We start from the raw sequence: 21,660 nt of genomic DNA, 5'->3' as shown, positions 1-21,660 counted from the left end.
AGGTATTGATAGAGATTAAAACAGTGAGGTTTATAAATGGGGCCCTCACTGCCAGAGTCCCGAGCCATTAACCTCTCTCTGTTCTCTCATCTTTTACAACTTTCTCCCATTTTGCCTTCTGTCCCTTTCTCCAATTCCTCCTGTCCCTCCTTCTCTTTCTCCACTTTCACACCCCAGACACACCTCATAAATGGTAGTACTGTATTGTACACGAGGGGAGACAGAGAGCTGGTTTCAAGCACAGGGCGAAGCAGGTGTTTATTGCAAAGGACCACAGGAGTAGGCAGGTAGCTGGGTCCAGGGGCAGGCGGAAGGTCATACACAGGTGTTCCAAAAGGGCAACAATACAGGCAGGGAAAAGGCTAGTAACGTAGTCCAGGAGATCAGGCAATAGGTAGATAACAGGAAATGCGATAGGCAGGGAATAGGCAAAAGGTGTCGTTAGTGAGGCAGGTAAAAACTATCATACACGGGAGGAGTAAATCACAATAAACCCAGCGCTCTGAAAGACTTGTGTCACAAAACAAACAATACCTCACAGTGATGGGGGTGCAAAGAACTGAACTAAATGGTGTGTGAACAGGTGATTAGAATTCAGGTGATTGGGATCTGAAGAGTGAGCCGTGTTCAGGGTATCTAGGTGTTTGAGTGTGAGCTGGAAAGTGGGGTTGAAAGTGAGCTGCGTTCAGGGGATCTACGTGTTTGAGGGTGTGAGTTGGAAGCATACGTTACAAGTACATGCTATATAATATATACAATGACAGTTATTTGTCCTTTCACTCACATGTAACGCCTTGCTTCTTAACCCACCTTAACCCATACACATTTGTCTCGAGATGGGTTACTGAGGTTTAACGCCCAAACCCACTCCTGTTTCCCAACATAAATAATTGCGAGAAGCCGGTAACAAATAATAAATTATTTCTATGAACAGCATGATGTGATCTGTTAAATGATATGCTATGTCTAATTCTGAGTTCTCTGTGGCCTTCTCTGCTCTGCTATGTGCATGATCAATCATCAACTCTGTGTTTGTGAGTGTGTGCATTGTTTACTTACAGTAGGCTACACAAAGTCACCATGAATTAAAATCGCACACCTTGTTTATCCTGAAACTGTACACATGACCTTTAAATGCAATTAGTAACTACCGGTAGGATAGGCTTATAATTTTATTTATTCAAAAATGAATAAAAGCAGTCCAATTTCATATTGAGCCTTATCCCAAACCCTTCCTTCATGTTGCTTACCCCTGTAGCTTGTAATCACTGACCCCTGACTAGCAATCTTCCTCATTTTCTCTACTGTGCTGCACAACTACCCTCTCAGCATGTACTGGCCTACTGGGTGTAGGCCTATGTTTCTTCATTCTCCATCTTCCTCTTCAGCATCAACACCAAGTTTGTGTAGCCAGAAGGCTCAAGTTTAATTTTAATTCTTTTTACGCTGGCTATATTTGGATACGCTGTAGGATAGCCTATGTGTTTTTCTTGGCCTATTGTATGTCAGGTGTTGATTTATTTATCATAGCCTAGAATTCCTATGAATAGGCCTGCGTTCATAAAGAAGGCCCAGAAGAAGGCCCTACATTTGTTTTATGAAGTGTTTTGTTCATTTGAACATGTTCTATTTTTCAAATCAAAGTTTATTTGTCAGGTGCGCCAACTACAACAGGACCCATTTCACCTTACAGTGAAATGCTTACTTACAGGCTCTAACCAATAGTGCGAAAAAAAGGTGTGTGTGTGTGTAAAGACATAAAACAACAGTAAAAAGACATTTGAAAATAACAGTAGCAAGGCTATATACAGACACCGGTTAGTCAGGCTTATTGAGGTAGTATGTACATGTAGGTATGGTTAAAGTGACTATGCATATATGATGAACAGAGAGTAGTAGTAGCGTAAAAAGAGTGGTTGGTTGGCGGGTGGTGGGACACAATGCAGATAGCCCGGTTAGCCAATGTGCGGGAGCACTGGTTGGTCGGGCCAATTAAGGTAGTATGTACATGAATGTATAGTTAAAGTGACTATGCATATATGATAAACAGAGGGTAGCAGCAGTGTAAAAGAGGGGTTGGGGGGACACACAATGCAAATAGTCTGGGTAACCATTTGGTTACCTGTTCAGGAGTCTTATTGCTTGGGGGTAAAAACTGTTGAGAAGCCTTAATGTCCTAGACTTGGCACTCCGGTACCACTTGCCATGCGGTAGTAGAGAGAACAGTCTATGACTGGGGTGGCTGGGGTCTTTGACAATTTTTAGGGCCTTCCTCTGACACCGCCTGGTGTAGAGGTCCTGGATGGCAGGCAGCTTTGCCCCAGTGATGTACTGGGCCGTACGCACTACCCTCTGAAGTGCCTTGCGATCGGAGGCCGAGCAATTGCCGTACCAGGCAGTGGTGCAACCAGTCAGGATGCTCTCGATGTTGCAGCTGTAGAACCTTTTGAGGATCTAAGGACCCATGCCAAATCTTTTTAGTTTCCTGAGGGGGAATAGGCTTTGTCGTGCCCTCTTCACGACCGTCTTGGTGTGTTTGGACCATTCTAGTTTGTTGTTGATGTGGACACCAAGGAACTTGAAGCTCTCAACCTGCTCCACTACAGCCCCGTCGATGAGAATGGTGGCGTGCTCGGTGCTCCTTTTCCTGTTGTCCACAATCATCTCCTTAGTCTTGGTTACGTTGAGGGATAGGTTGTTATTCTGGCACCACCCGGCCAGGTCTTTGACCTCCTCCCTATAGGCTGTCTCGTCGTTGTCAGTGATCAGGCCTACCACTGTTGTGTCGTCTGCAAACTTAATGATGGTGTTGGAGTCATGCCTGGCCATGCAGTCGTGGGTGAACATGGAGTACAGGAGGGGACTGAGCATGCACCCCTGAGGGCCTCCGAGTTGAGGATCAGCGTGGCAGATGTGTTGCTACCTACCCTCACCCCCTGGGGGCTGCCCATCAGGATGTCCAGGATTCAGTTGCAGAGGGAGGTGTTTAGTCCCAGGTTCCTTAGCTTAGTGATGAGCTTTGAGGGTACTATGGTGTTGAACGCTGAGCTGTAGTCAATGAATAGCATTCTCACATACGTGTTCCTTTTGTCCAAGTGGGAAAGGGCAGTATGGAGTGCAATAGAGATTGCATCATCTGTGGATCTGTTTGTCTGGTATTCAAATTGGAGTGGGTCAAGGGTTTCTGGGATAATGGTGTTGATGTGAGCCATTACCAGCCTTTCAAAGCACTTCATGGCTACAGATGTGAGGGCTACGGATCTGTAGTCATTTAGGCAGGTTGCCTTTGTGTTCTTGGGCACAGAGACTATGGTGGTCTGCTTGAAACATGTTGGTATTACAGACTCAATCAGGGACATGTTGAAAATATCAGTGAAGACACCTGCCAGTTGGTCAGCACATGCCCGGAGCACACGTCATGGTAATCTGTCTGGCCCCGCAGCCTTGTGTATGTTGACCTGTTTAAAGGTCTTACTCACGTCGGCTATAGAGAGCGTGATCACACAGTCGTCCGGAACAGCTGATGCTCTCATGCATGCCTCAGTGTTGCTTGCCTTGAAGCGAGCATGGAAGTGATTTAGCTCGTCTGGTAGGCTCGTGTCACTGGGTAGCTCGTGGCTGTGCTTCCCTTTGTAGTCTGTAATAGTTTGCAAGCCCTGCCACATCCGACGAGCGTCGGAGCCGGTGTTGTATGATTCAATCTTAGCCCTGTATTGACGCTTTGCCTGTTTGATGGTTCGTCGCAGGGCATAGCGGGATTTCTTGTAAGCTTCCAGTTTAGAGTCCCGCACCTTGAAAGCGGCAGCTCAGTGCGAATGTTGCCTGTAATCCATGGCTTCTCGTTGGGGTATGTACGTACAGTCACTGTGGGGATGACGTCCTCGATGCACTTATTGATAAAGGCAGTGACTGATGTGGTGTATTCCTCAATGTCATTGGAAGAATCCTGGAACATGTTCCAGTCTGTGATAGCAAAACAGTCCTGTAGGTTAGCATCTGCTTCATCTCACCACTTTTTTATAGACTGAGTCACTGGTGCTTCCTGCTTTAATTTTTGCTTGTAAGCAGGAATCAGCAGGAATCAGGTTTCAAAACCCCAACGTCAAAAATAAACTTTTAAAACAAGACCTAGCTTGAGAGATGATCATTGACTTTATTGCTTTAGAATAAGTATAGATTTTTAGGTTAATGAATGATAACGAATGCAATAAGAAATTGAAAGATTTTATATATAATACACCTTAGAACGGCACATGATTCTGTCCGATGGTTTTATATGCTTTAGAATGACCCTTCTGGTTTTTCCGGGAAATACTGGGTTAGCCGGGAGAGAAGTGATTTATTCTCGGATTGGAAAATATTAAACCCCAGTGTGAGTGGGGCAGATCATTTTATTTTTTAAATTTTGATGGGTTGGGTTTCCCCCAGTGGTCGGGAACCAATATAGCATATGAAAATGTCATAAGCCATGCATTTAAAAAAAATATATATGACAGAATATTAGCTTTAAAACTGCAACTTTTCTCTCAACCTCATGACAAAATGTGTATAATAGCAGGGAATTTGTTCTAAGACAGCAACCTTTTCTCTCAGCCTTATGGCAAGCCCTAATGAACATTTAATATGTTCCGTTTTCATTCAAATGTGTTCGATTGTATGCTGAAAATGCATTTCAAACCAGCTTTTGAACCAGCACATACTTGGTTAAAATATGTTTAAATGACATTGCAACACAATGTAATGCAATACATTCATTTCAAATATTTGTTTGCAGTATAAGCTACACCTTTCCATGGCTATATATGGAACTGTCACACTAAAAAACATTGTTAACAAGTTAAAATATTGTATTTTAAAGTAAAAATGTATCCTCTGGGGCTTTACTATATAAAAGCTATTCAAGAGGGTTGAAATAAGACTTTTTTTATCAATGGTGCAGCTGCAAGGCCTTTTTATCTGAGTCTTAAGAACCTGTCATCACATAGGAATAACATATTATCAGTCTTGAACTCATATGAACTGACAAACATGAATGACTTCTATGAAGTGTGAGACAGTGGTATCTATGATGCTAACGTTTACTTACTAGTAATGACAGCTACTGAGCCATTCTCTTGACAGATGCTGTCATAATATGGACACTGCAATTATGGGCTGTATGACAACCACTTGAAGTGCCAAGTTATCATCCTCCTCACACCAATCCTCAGCACAATCATAATGACCTGTGTGTGTGTGTGTGTCTTTGCACATCTGTGTGTGCCGTGTTTGCATGCACGTGTGTGTACGTGTCGTTCTTTCATATGTGTGCGTGTGTGTGTGTCAGGCACTGTACGTGACACGCTCCACCTGTCTCCCAAACTATGTCCTCTGGGCTCCCCCAAGGCGCTCTCCTGTAGTTGAATATCCATCACCAGGTCAGTCAGTTAAGTCATCTTTTATGTGAAGAGGGCAGTGGAGGCATAAGAGAGAATAATTCAGTGGAGCATGACTCATTTATTAATAGGTAGTGGGGAAGTCCCTATGGGCCCTTGTCAAAAGCAATGCACTTTAAAGGGAATAGGGTGCCATGTGGGACGCAGACAAGGAGAGGAAGAGAAGGGTTTGTTGCAGACCTTGACAGTTACCTCCCCCATCTGCAGAGAAGTGATGGTAGAGATCTACAGCATGTGATATATGTATAGTAGTATGTCAAGGCACTATGACATCATAACCTTTCAGTACTCCAACCATAGAGATCCTATTACTGTACATTACTAATTATTATTATGAGTATTCTAATTCCTAATTCTATGACTCCAACATACTCCTCTTGTACACTAGAGACTTTTCTGGTGCTGCATTCCATAGTAGCTGTAGATATTTGTTTAAAATATGTGACTCACCACCTGCATATGGTCTTATGTAGCAAAATTTGAAATTGTGTTTTTTACATTGGATAAAAGTAGAGACTCAGAGCTACAAACGTAACAAATTAACCTAGCTAGGTAAACAATGTGTAAGATCACACACATCATGTAACATTATCAACCATTTATTTAACCAGGTAGGCCAGTTGGGAACAAGTTCTCATTTACAACTGCGACCTGGCCAAGATAAAGCAAAACAGTGCGACCAAAAGAAAAAAGAGTTACACATGGGATAAACAATCGCACAGTCAATAACACAATAGAAAAATATGTATACAGTGTGTGTGCAAATTAAGTAAGGAGGTAAGGCAGTAAATAGATCAATAGTGCCGAAGTAATTACAATTTAGCAATTTACACTGGAGTGATAGATGTGCAGATGAGGATGTGCAAGTAGAAATACTGGTGTGCAAAAGAGAAGAAAAATAAAAACATATATGGGGATGAGGTAGGTAGTTGGTTGGTTGGATGGGCTATTTACAGATGGACTGTGTACAGCTGCAGCGATCGGTAAGCTGCTCTGACAGCTGACGCTTAAAGATAGTGAGGGAGATATACGTCTCCAACTTCAATGATTTTTGCAATTCGTTCCTGTCATTGGCAGCAGAGAACTGGAAGGAAAGGCAGCCAAAGGAAGTGTTGGCTTTGGGGATGACCAGTGAGATATACCTGTTGGAACGCTAATGAGCCAGCCAGCTAGCGTTAGCTAGTTAAACAACAATGAACATAGTGCCAAATCATGTCGTTAACATCATACACGTAACATCATACACGTAACATTAGCTAGGGAGCCAGACAGCTAACGTTAGCTAGCTAGCTAACAGTACACATTAGCTTAAGACATGTAGCTAACTAGCTAGGTAACAGTGAACCTAGCTAGGTAAACAACGTGTGAGATCACACACGTCACGTAACGTTAGCTAACGAGCCAGCCTAAACAACAATGAACATAGTGCTAACATTAGCTAGGGAGCCAGCCAGCTAATGTCAGCTAGCTAGCTAACAGTACACTTTAGCTTGAAGTGAAACCACTTTCTGTCAAAATTAGAAACGTGTATCATCTTAAAATGTAGCTAGCTAGACTATTTTACCTGTATGCATCATCATGCATGATGGACACGTCTCCCTGTCACGGATGCCATGCCACGGTTGCCCTTAGTTTGAAGATGTGATCCGGAGACAGGTGTTTTTTCTCTCTCTTTAGGTATCATAATCTAATCCCACTGATTACAAATCGATCCTCCAGAAAGTTGAAAGCAACACTTATGCAGCTCTACTACACGATACATTTTTTTAAAGCCGCGTTCGACAGGATTACCAACACTGACTGACCAGTTCAAATAGACAGAAGCCTTCTATATGGCAGACCAATCCGAACTCCTCTCTCAGCATGTACTGCCCACTCATTATCTCAACCAATCATGGCTTGTGGGAAGGTTGCTGACTTTTTCTGTGGCTTAACTAACAAGGCTTGTAATTTAACAATTTTATTCGTATTTTCAGATGGCATACAAGTTTGTTATTAAGGCACATGAAAGTTCACATGTTCCAGAAGGCATTTCGACCCCAAAACACATTTTGTTTAAAAAAAATGAAACGTTCAAATGGCTCTCCTGTGAAGTTGTGACTTGCAGAGATCCTTTGTAATGAATAGAGATGACAAAGAAGGGCAAGAAATGGTCAGACAGGGTACTTCCTGTACAGAATCTTCTCACGTTTTGGCCTGCCAAATGAGTTCTGTTATACTCACAGACACCATTCAAACAGTTTTAGAAACTTTGGAGTGTTTTCTATCCAAAGCTAATAATTATATGCATATTCTAGTTTCTGGGCAGGACTAATAATCAGATTAAATCGGGTACGTTTTTTATCCAGCCGTGAAAATACTGCCCCCTAGCCATAAGAGGTTAAAGGTGGGACGCTTACACCATTTTAAAGACAAGACTCTCGTTAATCTAACCACATTGTCCGATTTAAGAAAGGCTTTACAGCGAAAGCAAAACATTAGATTATGTCAGGAGAGTACCCTGCCAGAAATAATCACACAGCCATTTTCAAAGAAAGCATATATGTCACAAAAACCAAAACCACAGCTAAATGCAGCACTAACCTTTGATGATCTTCATCAGATGACACTCCTAGGACATTATGTTATACAATACATGCATGTTTTGTTCAATCAAGTTCATTTTTATATCAAAAAACAGCTTTTTACATTAGCATGTGATGTTCAGAACTAGCATACCCACTGCAAACTTCCGGTGAATTTACTAAATTACTAACGATTAACAAAATGCACAATTATTTTAAGAATTATAGATACAGAACTCCTTTATGCAATCGCGGTGTCAGATTTTAAAATAGCTTTTCGCCGAAACGACATTTTGCAACATTCTGAGTAGATGGCCCGGCCATCACGGCTAGCTAATTTGACACCCACCAAGTTTGGCCCTCACCAAACTCAGATTTACTATAAGAAAAATTTGATTACCTTTGCTGTTCTTTGTCAGAATGCACTCCCGGGACTTCTACTTCAACAACAAATGTTGTTTTGGTTCCAAATAATCCATAGTTATATCCAAATACCGCCGTTTTGTTCATGCGTTCAGGTAACTATCCAAACGGTGACGCGCATTTCGTGACAATTTTTAAAAAAATGTTCCATTACCGTACTTCGAAGCATGTCAAACGCTGTTTAAAATAGATTTTTATGCTATTTTTCTCGTAAAATAGCGATAATATTCCAACCGGGCGACGTTGTATTCATTCAAAGGCTGAAAGAAAAAAATTGAGAATTCTCATGAATGCGCATCTCCAGTGTCACTGTCCCCAGCCTGACCAGTAACAAACAGAGCTGCTTTACTTCTCCCAGAGACTGCAGACACCTCATTCCACTTTCTGGCGCCTTCTGAGAGCCAATGGAAGCCTTAGAAAATGTCACGTTACAGCAGAGATGCTGTATTTTTGATAGAGATGCAACAGAAGGATAACAAATTGTCAGACAGGGCACTTTCTGTATGGAATCTTCTCAGGTTTTGGCCTGCCATATGAGTTCTGCTATACTCACAGACACCATTCAAACAGTTTTAGAAACTTTAGAGTGTTTTCTATCCAAATCTACTAATTATATGCATATTCTCATTTCTGGGCAAGAGTAGTAACCAGTTTAAATTGGGTACGTTTTTTATCCGGCCGTGCAAATACTGCCCCCTAGCCCCAACAGGTTAATTATATTTTAATTTCCGTACTTGTTAGAGCAAGTCACAGAGATGATAGGCTGCTGAAACCGTTTATGTTGAGGAAGAGCTTGGTTCTTTCCAGGTAAATGTTGGTGCTCTACTTGTAACTGTAAGTGGTTTGCACATCTCCTTTCCACAAGCCATTTAAAGTTGCTTTAGTTGACTTTCAGCAAATATATAAATGGCATGAACCAAATTCACTTGGAACCTGGCTTGATGGGCGCTCATTTAGCTGACAGTAAGAAGCTCAGTAGATTCTCTATCCATCTCACTCTCTCACTCGGTGTCTCACACTCCCCCCCCTTCTTGCTTTCTCTCTCGCCCATCTCTCTCTCTCCCATCTCTCCCATCTCTCTCTCTCTCTCTCTAACTCTCTCTCTCTGACACTCTCTCTCTTTGACTCTCTCTCTCTCTGACTCTCTCTCTCTCTGACACTCTCTCTCTCTGACACTCTCTCTCTCTGACTCTCTCTCTCTCTGACACTCTCTCTCTCTGACACTCTCTCTCTCTCTCTCTCTCTCTGACTCAGTGAAGTAAGTACAAAACAGTCACATAGAATTCCTCCCTTGGTTCGTGCACTAAATACCTCCCTGTGAGTCCTCCATTGCTTATCTGGTGCAGCTGACCAGATCATCAGTCTGTGAGTATATGGGGGCCCCTACAGAGAAGTAGAAGGCCACTAGAGGTGGGGCCAGAGGTGGTCCCCCACTATAACTGTGATGGTGGGGGGGCTAGGGAAGCAAAAGAGAAAGAGTGAAGCTGTCATGGTGTGATGGCGAAATGGGGAGGCCTACGTTATCTCCAAGGAGACAGCCCAGGAAGACCGCATTACCAGAGGATTTGGGGCTGTGCTGCGGCGCGCTGAGGCAGGAAGCAGCCTGTGAAGAGGCTGAGTTACAGAGATGGATTAGAGAGCCAAAATACTTCAGGGGAGATAAGCAGCCAGCCCAAGAGTTAGCACTTCAAACAGTTTGTGCCAGTTTATTTATTTGTTTGTGTGTGTGTGTGTGTGTGTGTGTATATATATATATATGTGTGTGTGGGGGGGGGGGGGGGGGGTCTTTTCCCCCTGCAGCAGTACTGACCACACAGTAACTACTTCAAAACAGCTCATATATTTTTCAGCCTGTGCGTTTTCACCCATGTGCCAAGAGGGAGTGGGTCTATCTTATTTGTCTTCTGGGAGTAGAGAGTGACTGTGTTTGTGGATGTGTTTGGATGTGTGGACAGAGATGGATTTGGCGTGTGTGGGAGTGTGCGTGTGTTTGTGCACGCATGTACCGCACATGAATAAATACTACACTGTAGTGTTTTTGCGGACATTTCTGTAGTATACTGTAGTATTTTGAGTTTGCTATAGTTTAAATACTGTAGTAAAAAAGTACTATATTCAAATAAAATGTTATTGGTCGCATACACAAATTTAGCAGATGTTATTACTGGTGTAGCGAAATACTTGTGAAAATTAGGAGCCAGGACCAAGCGACCATGTCTATCGGCGAAATCTTGTATTAAAAAGGATTAAAGGATTACATTTATTTTTATCGTCAATTGCACACAAGGTCCAACTGAAACACTTCTGCTTTTAATCCAACCCCTCTGAATCAGAGAGATACGGGGGGCTGCCACATTGGGCACCCGGGGAGCTGCTGTTGTGGGGGGTTAACTGCCATGCTCAAGGGCAGAGCGACAGATATTTTACCTTGTCAGCTCAGGGATTCGAACTAGCAATCTTTCGGTTACCGGCCCAATGCTCTAACAGTTAGGCTATCTGCCAATAATTACTATACTATAGTAATTACAGTAGTGTTTTTGCGGACTGTAATACATTGTAGTATTCAGTGGAGAATAGTGACTATAGGACCTAGGCCTGTAGTGGGACCAAAAATCTTCCAATACGTTGTATCAAACAAAAAAATCAAGAAAATAACAGAAAATATAGCATCACTTAATGTGCCCGACATTATATCCTCTGTATTCGTACCATTCTAGTTCTTTTGATGACATGAATGAATCAAACAGGCCTGGCCATGCTTCGGGCTGCCGCACAAACAGAGACAGAACCGGCATGGATACATGACAGACACACAGCATACAATATTGCACCGTTTACACAATTTATGGTAGCCAACACAACTATCACACTATCACCAATAGCAACAACAACAGTGTCACATCAAAGGTGACAGGCTCATGGTGCTGAAAGGACTGCGACTGTAATACCTGTGCACTCCATGGCGCTGAAGGAGAGAGAATTTTGGTTAAACACATAGACACGGTTGATAGACAGGCGACAGCAGTCACACACAGCATCAAATAATGTTAAAGAATAAGCAGCACATTCACTCCAGTAGGCTCCATGAAATCATACCAATACAAAAGCACAACCATTTCGTGTCCAAAATGAAATTAACAAACCAGATATTACTTCCTAATGCAAATATACTTTATAATGTTCATCACACAAATCGTTGATCTTAAGTTGAAATGCAACAATGTTTCACAGTCATTATTTTCAAAGAGATAGCAAAACGCTGCAACAAAAAACAATGTCACTCACCAGATTATGATCATTTGTAAACAAAGTTTGAAAGTTAATCTTGAAAAGGGTAATGCTAACAAATTAGCAACAACATTCACCTTGAAGTTGAAAACAGCTGCTGCAGCCGCCATCGCCATTGTCACATTACCTCAACACACGCTAGCTAACATTGCCACACTACCACAACCCACGCTAGCTAACATTGCCACACTACTACAACACAAGCTAGCTAACATTGCCACACTACTACAACACAAGCTAGCTAACATTGCTACACTACTACAACACACGCTAGCTAACGTTACTAGCGTTCACGTTGAAAACTACTGATTATTTCCTCTTCCGATATCTCTCTTTCTTCTACTTCAAAGTTTTATGGAAGACTACAACCGATTAGTGTATTGCCACCACCTACTGTATTGGCTGTTTATCAGCTTTGTTATTCTGTGTTATGAATTCATTACCTCTTGCACTCTTCGAGAAGGCCTAGACCCATCACTTTTTTTTAAATGGTCCCACCCATTGCAAGTCAAAAGGTGATTGGTTCATTCCACTGTCACTCCAAAATTCTGCTCTAATACAGTTGAATGGCAGAAGCCTTCTGTCCAGCTTCTGAAGGCCTAGCCATTGGCTGGCTGAGCTAGCTAGATTTTTCTAGTGGACACATTTTCCATAACCTGTGGGTGGTTAGGACTGAAATCTGAACAGATCCTCTACTGTTTTCTATAACCTGTAGGGAGCACAATACTGCATACAGTGTATATATGGCATGTAGATTTCTCCCTTATTGGTGGCACAAATTGGGATATGGGGAGGGGAATAGGCAGGGTATATGCAAATTAAATAATCAAATCAAACTTTATTTGTCACATGCGCTGAATACAAGTGTAGACCTTACCGTGAAATGCTTACTTACAAGCCCTTGCTTTAATCAAAAGGCAAGGCAACACGAAGGCCAGGGGGGGAAATATATCTGAGTGAGGTTATACAATGATATCATGAGAGAGGGAGGTAGAGAGACTGAATATTACTAAAGTTAAAAACTGTAGTGTTTTTGCGAACTGCAGTGTTTATCCAGACATTACTGTAGTATTTACTACAGTGTTTTTTTGTGGATAATATCCCTAGTATTCTACAGTATACAACAAAATGTTATAGTAAATACTAAACATGATCAAGGGATAGTACAGTGTGCAGTATAGTATTATACAGTATACTACAGTTTACTACAGAATTCTATAGTAAGTACTGTTGTATTCTATGGTAAACTGTCGTTTTTTTTCATGTGAATGTGTGCGTGCACACGTGTGCAAGCACGTGTGTGTTTGTGGAGTTGGGATTGCAGGTCAGGTGTCCACAGCGGTGTGTTTCCTTTGAGCAGTGGGAATGGAGGATTCATTCCCATGGTTCCTGTGGGGGAGACATCCCCCCTGGGATACGCATGTCATTGCCTCTTTACCTGGACCTCACTCCTTTTGAATGCAAGTGGATGCTTTTTTCTCTACTTTCTCTACCTCTCTCTCACTATATCATTGTACAACCTCACTCAGATATATTTTTCCACCTGGCCTTTGTGTTGCCTCCCTTTTGATTAAAGCATTCTTTGTGGGCATGCACTGGAAAGTAACATCACAGGCAACAAATGCATTAGCCGAGGGGAGCATATACTGAATACAATACAATCCATTCCCCCAAATACATATCCAATCACCCTATAATGCAGATAAGACTCCATGTTTCCTCCACAAAGGTCAAATCATAGCACTACCAATATAAATAACAATGTATATCCTATCTAATGCTGATTCCAGCACATTCAAAAAGTGGGGCTCAAGGTATACTACGATACCAATTCAGAACATGCTGCTATTAGAGAGATATACCAGAGATAGTATAATTCCTGGTGGCGTGTTGTTACACTACCTTAAATTACCCCCTCTCAGATCCTCAAGCTGTTATCAGCTCTCATTAAAGATGGAGGGAGACAGTCCCTGGAAAAATCATGAAATAAATTGATTTAATCAGCAGAGCACTCTGAGGGCCCACTCCTGGGTGGCGAGGCGCTCCCTTCAGTGCGCTGCACATGAAAGCAGTGGGGTCTATCAGTGTGCCTTCGCAGAATTCAGAGAGCTGAAAACAGGCTTGTGGTGATAATGATACTGGGAAGCTGGTAGTCTAATGATGTTTCAGGGTGCGTCTCCTCAGTTTTCTCAATCACTCTCTTCTTTTTTTGCAAGTGCAAGGGGAAAAACAGATTTAGGTCATTGTTGTCTCACAGCTACCAATTCCCCTTTTCTGGTATATGTTTTCCTCCCCTTTTACCTCTATCTTCCTTCCTGTGCCAACTGGGGCTTGATCTGATACCGTGAGATTGTTAAAGCTTTACGGAATATCCCCAATTTACCAACTCAGTAACACTTTAACACCCATCGTCATAACACGTTATCTGGCTATGGATATATTATATTATGACAAGTTATAATATGGTCATAACACTGTCATGACACATATATTTAGACCTGTTGTGACATAATTGTTTTATTTTATGGCTGGTTATGACACCTACATAAGAGTGCCAAAACCTACCACAGTAGTTATTCATGGCTGGTTATGACAACAGGTTAACTGTTGAGGATCTTATCCCGATCTTATCCCGGTATTGGGATTCATTGTCATGTGACCATGGCGGGGAATTCAAAACTGCAAGAGTAATCATTTCAAATAATCAAATAATCAACTATTTTCCTCCATTTGAAAGATATATCTCCTAAATCTAACCACGCTGTCCGATTTTCAGAGGCTTTACGGAGAATGCATAAAGTTAGGTTATGTTAGGAGAGTACATTGACAATAGCTGTGTGTAAAGTTTAGCCAATTCAAAGAAGGGCATCAACAGACAGAAAACTAGCTAGAATTATGCACTTACCTTTGACAATCTGCATCAGATGACACTCATAGGACATTATGTTATACAATACATGCATTTTTAGTTCCATCAAGTTCATATTTATATCCAAAAACAGCATTTACAGTCGCGGTGAAATTCAGAATTTTTTTCGGCTCGAATGCTCCCAGTGAATCCAGCATTACAAATCACGGAATTACTATTCGAAAACATTGGTAAATTATAATATTGTCATTCAAAGAATAATATATTATCATCTCGTAATTGCTACCGAATGGCCAGATCTCAAAATAACTTTACTGGGAAATCACATTTTGCAATAAACGTGGTACTATGCTATTAACAATAAGCTAAGCTATAAGCTAAGCTATACAGTTAGCATCTTCTAATATCGATAATAACATTGTAAATATCCCCTTACCTTTGATTATCTCCATCAGAAGGCGCTGCCAGGGTTCCCAGGTCCAGAACAAATGTGGTTTCTTTTGACAAAGTTCATAATTTATGTCCAAATAACACCAAATAGTTAGCGTTCAGTAGGCTCCCACAAAACGTGGTGGGTTGTGTAAAGTCACGCCGAAAAGCTAAAAAAAAACTAGTAAATAATCTATTTACGTTTGTTCAAACATGTCAAACGTTGTTTAGCATTAATCTTTTGGTCCATTTTTAACGTGAAACATCAGTAAACATCAGTAATATTTTCACACAACCTATCAAGTGTCTAGAATAAACGATTATGACAAAGACACTCTTCTCAGATTTATGCGCAGGCGCAAAAAATGAAGTGATGATGTGTCAACTTACAAGCATTCTAATTCGGTCTGTATTCATCACAGATGCTTCAAACAACTTTATAAAGATCGTTGACATCTAGTGGAATCCGTAGGAGTTGCGAACTGAATCCTTTCTCACTATGGTATCTATAAAACAATGACACTAAATAGTACAGTCACAAAATTCACTTTTTTTTTTAATCTATTTTTCACAGGTTTTTGCCTGCAATATGAGTTTTGTTATACTTACAGACACCATTCAAACTGTTTTAGAAAATTCAGAGTGTTTTCTATCCAAACCTGAACAATAATATGCATATTCTAGCTTCTGAGTTGGTGTAGGAGGCAGTTAAAAATGGGCACATATTGTTTTCCAAAATTCTCAATACTGCCCCCTAGATCAAACAGTAACCCACAAAAACCCACAAAACCTACCACAGTAGTTATTCATGGCTGGTTATGACACCTACATAAGAGTGCCAAAACCCACAAAACCTACCACAGTAGTTATTCATGGCTGGTTATGACACCTACATAAGAGTGCCAAAACCCACAAAACCTACCACAGTAGTTATTCATGGCTGGTTATGACACCTACATAAGAGTGCCAAAACCCACAAAACCTACCACAGTAGTTATTCATGGCTGGTTATGACACCTACATAAGAGTGCCAAAACCCACAAAACCTACCACAGTAGTTATTCATGGCTGGTTATGACACCTACATAAGAGTGCCAAAACCCACAAAACCTACCACAGTAGTTATTCATGGCTGGTTATGACATCTACATAAGAGTGCAAAAACCCACAAAACCTACCACAGTAGTTATTCATGGCTGGTTATGACACCTACATAAGAGTGCCAAAACCCACAAAACCTACCACAGTAGTTGTTCATGGCTGGTTATGACATCTACATAAGAGTGCAAAAACCCACAAAACCTACCACAGTAGTTATTCATGGCTGGTTATGACACCTACATAAGAGTGCCAAAACCCACAAAACCTACCACAGTAGTTATTCATGGGTGGTTATGACACCTACATAAGAGTGCCAAAACCCACAAAACCTACCACAGTAGCTTTCATGGCTGGTTATGACACCTACATAAGAGTGCCAAAACCCACAAAACCTACCACAGTAGTTATTCATGGCTGGTTATGACACCTACATAAGAGTGCCAAAACCCACAAAACTTACCACAGTAGTTATTCATGGCTGGTTATGACATCTACATAAGAGTGCAAAAACCCACAAAACCTACCACAGTAGTTATTCATGGCTGGTTATGACACCTACATAAGAGTGCCAAAACCCACAAAACCTACCACAGTAGTTATTCATGGCTGGTTATGACATCTACATAAGAGTGCAAAAACCCACAAAACCTACCACAGTAGTTATTCATGGCTGGTTATGACACCTACATAAGAGTGCCAAAACCCACAAAACCTACCACAGTAGTTATTCATGGCTGGTTATGACACCTACATAAGAGTGTAAAAACTCACAAAACCTACCACAGTCGTTATTCGTGGCTGGTTATGACACCAACATAAGAGTGTAAAAACCCACAAAACCTACCACACAAGGCAAAACATTCCATTACACCATAGCCTCCGTGTCAACAGTATGTTTATGTAATATAATTTTCATTACAACAAAACAAAGGTTTTAAGAGACAAAATTTCAAACAAAAAGGAAACTTCTTGGCAGGGAAAAAACTCATGTCATAACCAGCTTTAAAATAATGCAATATATGTCACAACAGGTGTAAATATATGGGTCATGACAGTGTTATGACCGTATTATGACAGGTTATGACAAGTTATGTCAGTTTTTATTATTATGACATGTTTATGACCGTGTTACCAAAAAGTCCCCACAGAGTGCCAGGTGATAAAGACGAGGGCAAACAGGGCCCTGGTCTCCCCTGCTTTTTCCCCTGAATGCACCCAAAACACGCACTGATAGCCGTTGTGGGGTTTGCCCATGCTGCAAAAATATCAAAACCAGAAAATGGAAGTTAACCCCATTTAGCGGAGAGCTTTCAATAAGGGCCACAGTTGGCCGGATACCTCCCAGAGAGGATGCAAGGATGCAACACCGGACAACAGTGGTGGTAGACGACAACAGTCACTTGGCCCTTTCCTCTCTCTTGTCCTCTTAAGTGGGAATTTTTGCCTTTTATTCATGTACCTATCTGGCTACTTTTATCACACCAGATACATTCGCCATGCACAACCAATGCAAAACGACACAGTGTGCCATCTTTGCTCTCACAAACACTGTAAACATTGCATCACCTGTTCCTTGTTAGCACGTGTTCACTACCATTTGTAATGATGACTTACCTGCACATTTTCATAATTGCCCCCTGTGCCAGAAATCACTCAGACTCGAACATCTGTGCATCTCTCTGATGGGTGGTGCCGCGGCACAGTTCAAATGGCCCCAGCCAATGAGGAGTGGCGGTGAGAACATGCTGCTGATAGGTTGTGCTGACACAGGCCTTTGCACGTACCAAAATAAATGAAGTAGTGCGCTTTTATTAATGGAAGGGAGGAAAAGCAATGCTTTATGATCATTCTGCACCTTCCCGAGATACCATGTCCCTGAGATGAATAGGAGCCCAATGATAGATGAGGCATTTACTCCCAAGAATGCAAGCACAATGCATATTGTAATGGCCCTCTGAAAAAGTTTGAGAGACAATACTTTGCTTTAGAGAGCAGACCATTATTCTTCCATAAGGAACTGGCAAAGATTGACAAAATACTTTCCCCCAAAACTTTATGATGGATTAGAACAGCAGATTTAAACCCCATGATGATAGCATAGTTAGGACGTTTGAACGCTCTCAATGTCACCATACCGGTGGGATTAACGTTCATTTCATCATTATAACTTGGGCCCAGTTTTCCCCCCCGGGTCACATAGTCAGGGCAAAATTCCTGGCCTTTGTTCTAAACCGTTATGTGGACTTTCTTAACCTGCAGTACTACGGTGTCCATATTTGGACAGCCTTAGCAACTCCTTCTGAGACTGGCCTAATATGGACACCATACAAGTCAACTATTACCTAATTTCTCTTTAGTCATAGAGTAAACTCTCCCTATGACCTCAAGGCATCTGTAGCTTCTTCAGTTTCAGTCTACAGTCTGCAGTCTTTCCAACCATGGAGGAGCTAAATGTGGCCTGGTAATCTGGCTTAGTTGATTACATGGGAACACACACTGAGCAACACCCTCTAATGGGGGACTGGGTCCGCCGCTGCTACGCATGGCTGGGTACCTTCACGGGTGGTCTCCCATGCTCAGACGAGGATTACTACCCACTCCTCTGCTTTACTCCTCTTCCGCCTCTCTCGCTCCCTGTCTGTCTCCCTGTCTGTCTCCCTGTCTGTCTCCCTGTCTGTCTCCCTGTCTGTCTCCCTGTCTGTCTCCCTGTCTGTCTCCCTGTCTGTCTGTCTGTCTGTCTGTCTGTCTGTCTGTCTGTCTGTCTGTCTGTCTGTATTTTATCTCGTTCCCCTCTGTCGAGAGGAAGGAAGGAGAGATACGGAGCCGTTCAATGCACTGGAAGCCCTGTGCTGTCTCTTGTGGATAATGTCACATGGTATCAGGGCTGCGCTGGTTGAGTGGAGAGCAGGGTAGCATGCAGCGAAGGGGAATAGGGGAAAGAGTGAGGCACTTCACCTCATTAGATGCGATGCTCCCGCAGGCATTCAGTTTAGTTACAATACAATTTACCTCTGGCAGAGTGTTACCACTCAAGTCTGCTTGGTTTTGATTTCACTTTGTGAAAGTGAAAGTGTTTGATAACAACCTGTTTACATACATTGTTATGACACAGTTCACATGCTCCATGGCACTCATTCATAACTGTCCAAATCATGCTGCCAATTCATGCTCCCTTAAACCACCATTATCTATCACAGGGGTTCCCAAAATGTTCTCACACACAATCCCAAATGAACATCAGGAAATTCCAGTGACTTCAATCATTTAACCACATGCATTTGGGAACCACTGACCTAAGCCTATATTCTAATCTCCATTGTCCTCTCTCTCTCTGCCCCCTCAGCTCCCCCCACGCCCATTGCCCCTCCGGAGCTCTTGGCGGTGGGGGCCACCTACCTGTGGATCAAGCCCAACGCCAACTCCATCATCGGGGACGGCCCTATCATCCTGAAGGAGGTGGAGTACCGCACCACCACGGGCAACTGGGCTGAGACCCACATCGTGGACGCCCCCACCTACAAGCTTTGGCATTTGGACCCCGACGTGGAGTACGAGATCAAGGTTCTGCTGACCCGGCCAGGCGAGGGTGGCACGGGACCCCCGGGACCTCCACTCATCACCCGAACCAAGTGTGCTGGTGAGTGGAACAATGTGGTTTCTTTGTCTGTGTTGTGTTTCTGTCGGTGTTCTATTATGTCGATGTGCTCGTCTTTATTTAGGTCCCCATTAGCTGGCGCCTTAGCGACTGCTAGTCTTCCTGGGTTCCTTCTGACTAGAAAATAATGAACAATCTGTAGATAGGCTATACTCCTAGTTTGTGGGATAGTGTGTGGATTTCTACTGCTCATCTTTCAGTGCTGTATACATTGGGTTCCTATTACCAGCTATTTCCACTTTGATGATGGGAGCTATATTCCCATTATCTAAATGAAGGTTATCGAATTCATCACAAGTGAGAACAGTCACTTTTTCCAAAACGTGGAAAATGACAACCAAATAGATTTTTCCTTTCAACAGTGAATCAATGAGTTCACTGTGCACCACCTGCCTCCATAAGGTCCACCCCACCATCTTCTATTGCCCATTTGGCTTCTGAAGTTCACACTTCCTGATTCATCCGAGACTCTCCGTTTGCATCCCAAATGGCACCCTATTCCCTTTATAGTGCACTACTTTTGACCAGGGCGCATAGGGTAGGTGGGAGACATTTTTGTTGTTGTAATTATTGGCCCAGTGGGTAACGTATGGAGCTTGCAGAAGAAAGACACACTTCATTTAATAAAGTGACTGCTAATCAGATCAACCCCGTGTGTGCGTGCGTGTGTGTATGTGTGTGTGTGTGTGTGCAACTGTGTCTGTATGTGACTGTTTGCTTGTGCATGTGTGTGTGCGTGCAATGGCTCCTGTGGGGCTCTGATGGGGAGTGGTAATTGAGGTGAGCAGATGAGCAGCCGTGGGAAGTCTCTGTTCTCCAGGTGAGAGACATGATGAAGGAGCTGCATGTGGCAGCGCCAACACAGTGGGGAAGCACCAATGATCTGGAGAAAATGAAACACTGTTAGTGTCCCCTCTCTCTTTTTCCCTTTTCTTTCTCTTTCTCCTCTCTCTTTTTCCCTTATCTTTCTCTTTCATCTGTTCTTTCGCTCTTTCTTCTTTTTCTGTTGAATTCTCTTTCCTTCAATTTAGTCTCTATTCCTTTCTGGCAGGTTTTTTCTCTGTATTTCTATAATCCTTCTCTCTCTTTCTCTTATTCTCTTTCTCTACTTTTCTTAGAGAATTTTCTATCTCTCAATTGAGTCTGTATTTCTTAATCTCTCTCTCTCTTATCTATTTCCCCCTGTTCTTTCCCTCTCATTACCTACTGCTTTACTCAACATCTCATTCTTGTTCTCCGTCTGGAAAACTGATTGGATATAAGGGCAGAAGGCAAGACCTAGATGCAGACAAAGGAGGCAGATGGTTAGAGTCTTTGTAGTTTAATATAATCCAAAAGGAGTAGGCAAGAGAATGGTCATGGACAGGCAAAGGTCAAAACCAGATTCTGAGTCCAAGAGGTAAAGAGTGGCAGACAGGCTCGATGTCAGGGCAGGCAGAAGGGTCAGGCAGGCGGGTACCGAGTCCAGAAAAAACAAGCATGGGTCAAAACTGGGAAGACTAGAAAAAGAGAATAGAGAACAGGAGCACGGGAAAAACACGCTTGTTGACTTGAAAACATACAAGACGAACTGGCACAGAGAGACAGGAAACACAGGGATAAATACACTCGGAAAAAAAAAGCAACACCTGGAGGAGGTGGAGACAATCACAAGGACAGGTGAAACAGATCAGAGTGTGACGTTGGATTTGCAAAAACTCATCAATGTAAGGGAATTTCTTTTTTTTCACACAACGTTTAATCTTTATTCAATGACAGGGTGATATTTTTGGGTTGATTCCACGTTGAATTCCCATTAGTTGACAACTCAACCAAATGTAAATCAAAACTTGATGTTGAACTGACGTCTGTGTCCAGTGGGACAGTTGCTGCCTTCTCAAACCTTTTGAAGTTTAT

General features: G+C 42.3%; 1 protein-coding gene across 9 annotated transcripts in view; it reads left to right on the top strand.

Moving 5' to 3' along the window:
- Positions 1 to 21,660, top strand: part of LOC115151117 (receptor-type tyrosine-protein phosphatase T) — a 587,678-nt gene that overhangs the window by 207,134 nt on the left and 358,884 nt on the right. For all 9 annotated transcript variants that reach the window (XM_029695125.1, XM_029695122.1, XM_029695121.1 and 6 more), the window contains exon 7: positions 19,453 to 19,746. In XM_029695125.1, the coding sequence (XP_029550985.1) occupies positions 19,453 to 19,746 (294 nt within the window). The remainder of the gene's footprint in view (positions 1 to 19,452; positions 19,747 to 21,660) is intronic.

This window comes from Salmo trutta, chromosome 16, assembly GCF_901001165.1.
Source record: "Salmo trutta chromosome 16, fSalTru1.1, whole genome shotgun sequence".
Classification (NCBI taxonomy): domain Eukaryota; kingdom Metazoa; phylum Chordata; class Actinopteri; order Salmoniformes; family Salmonidae; genus Salmo; species Salmo trutta.
The sequence above is the reverse complement of the archived record's forward strand: the minus strand, read 5'-3'. Positions and strand labels throughout refer to the sequence as shown.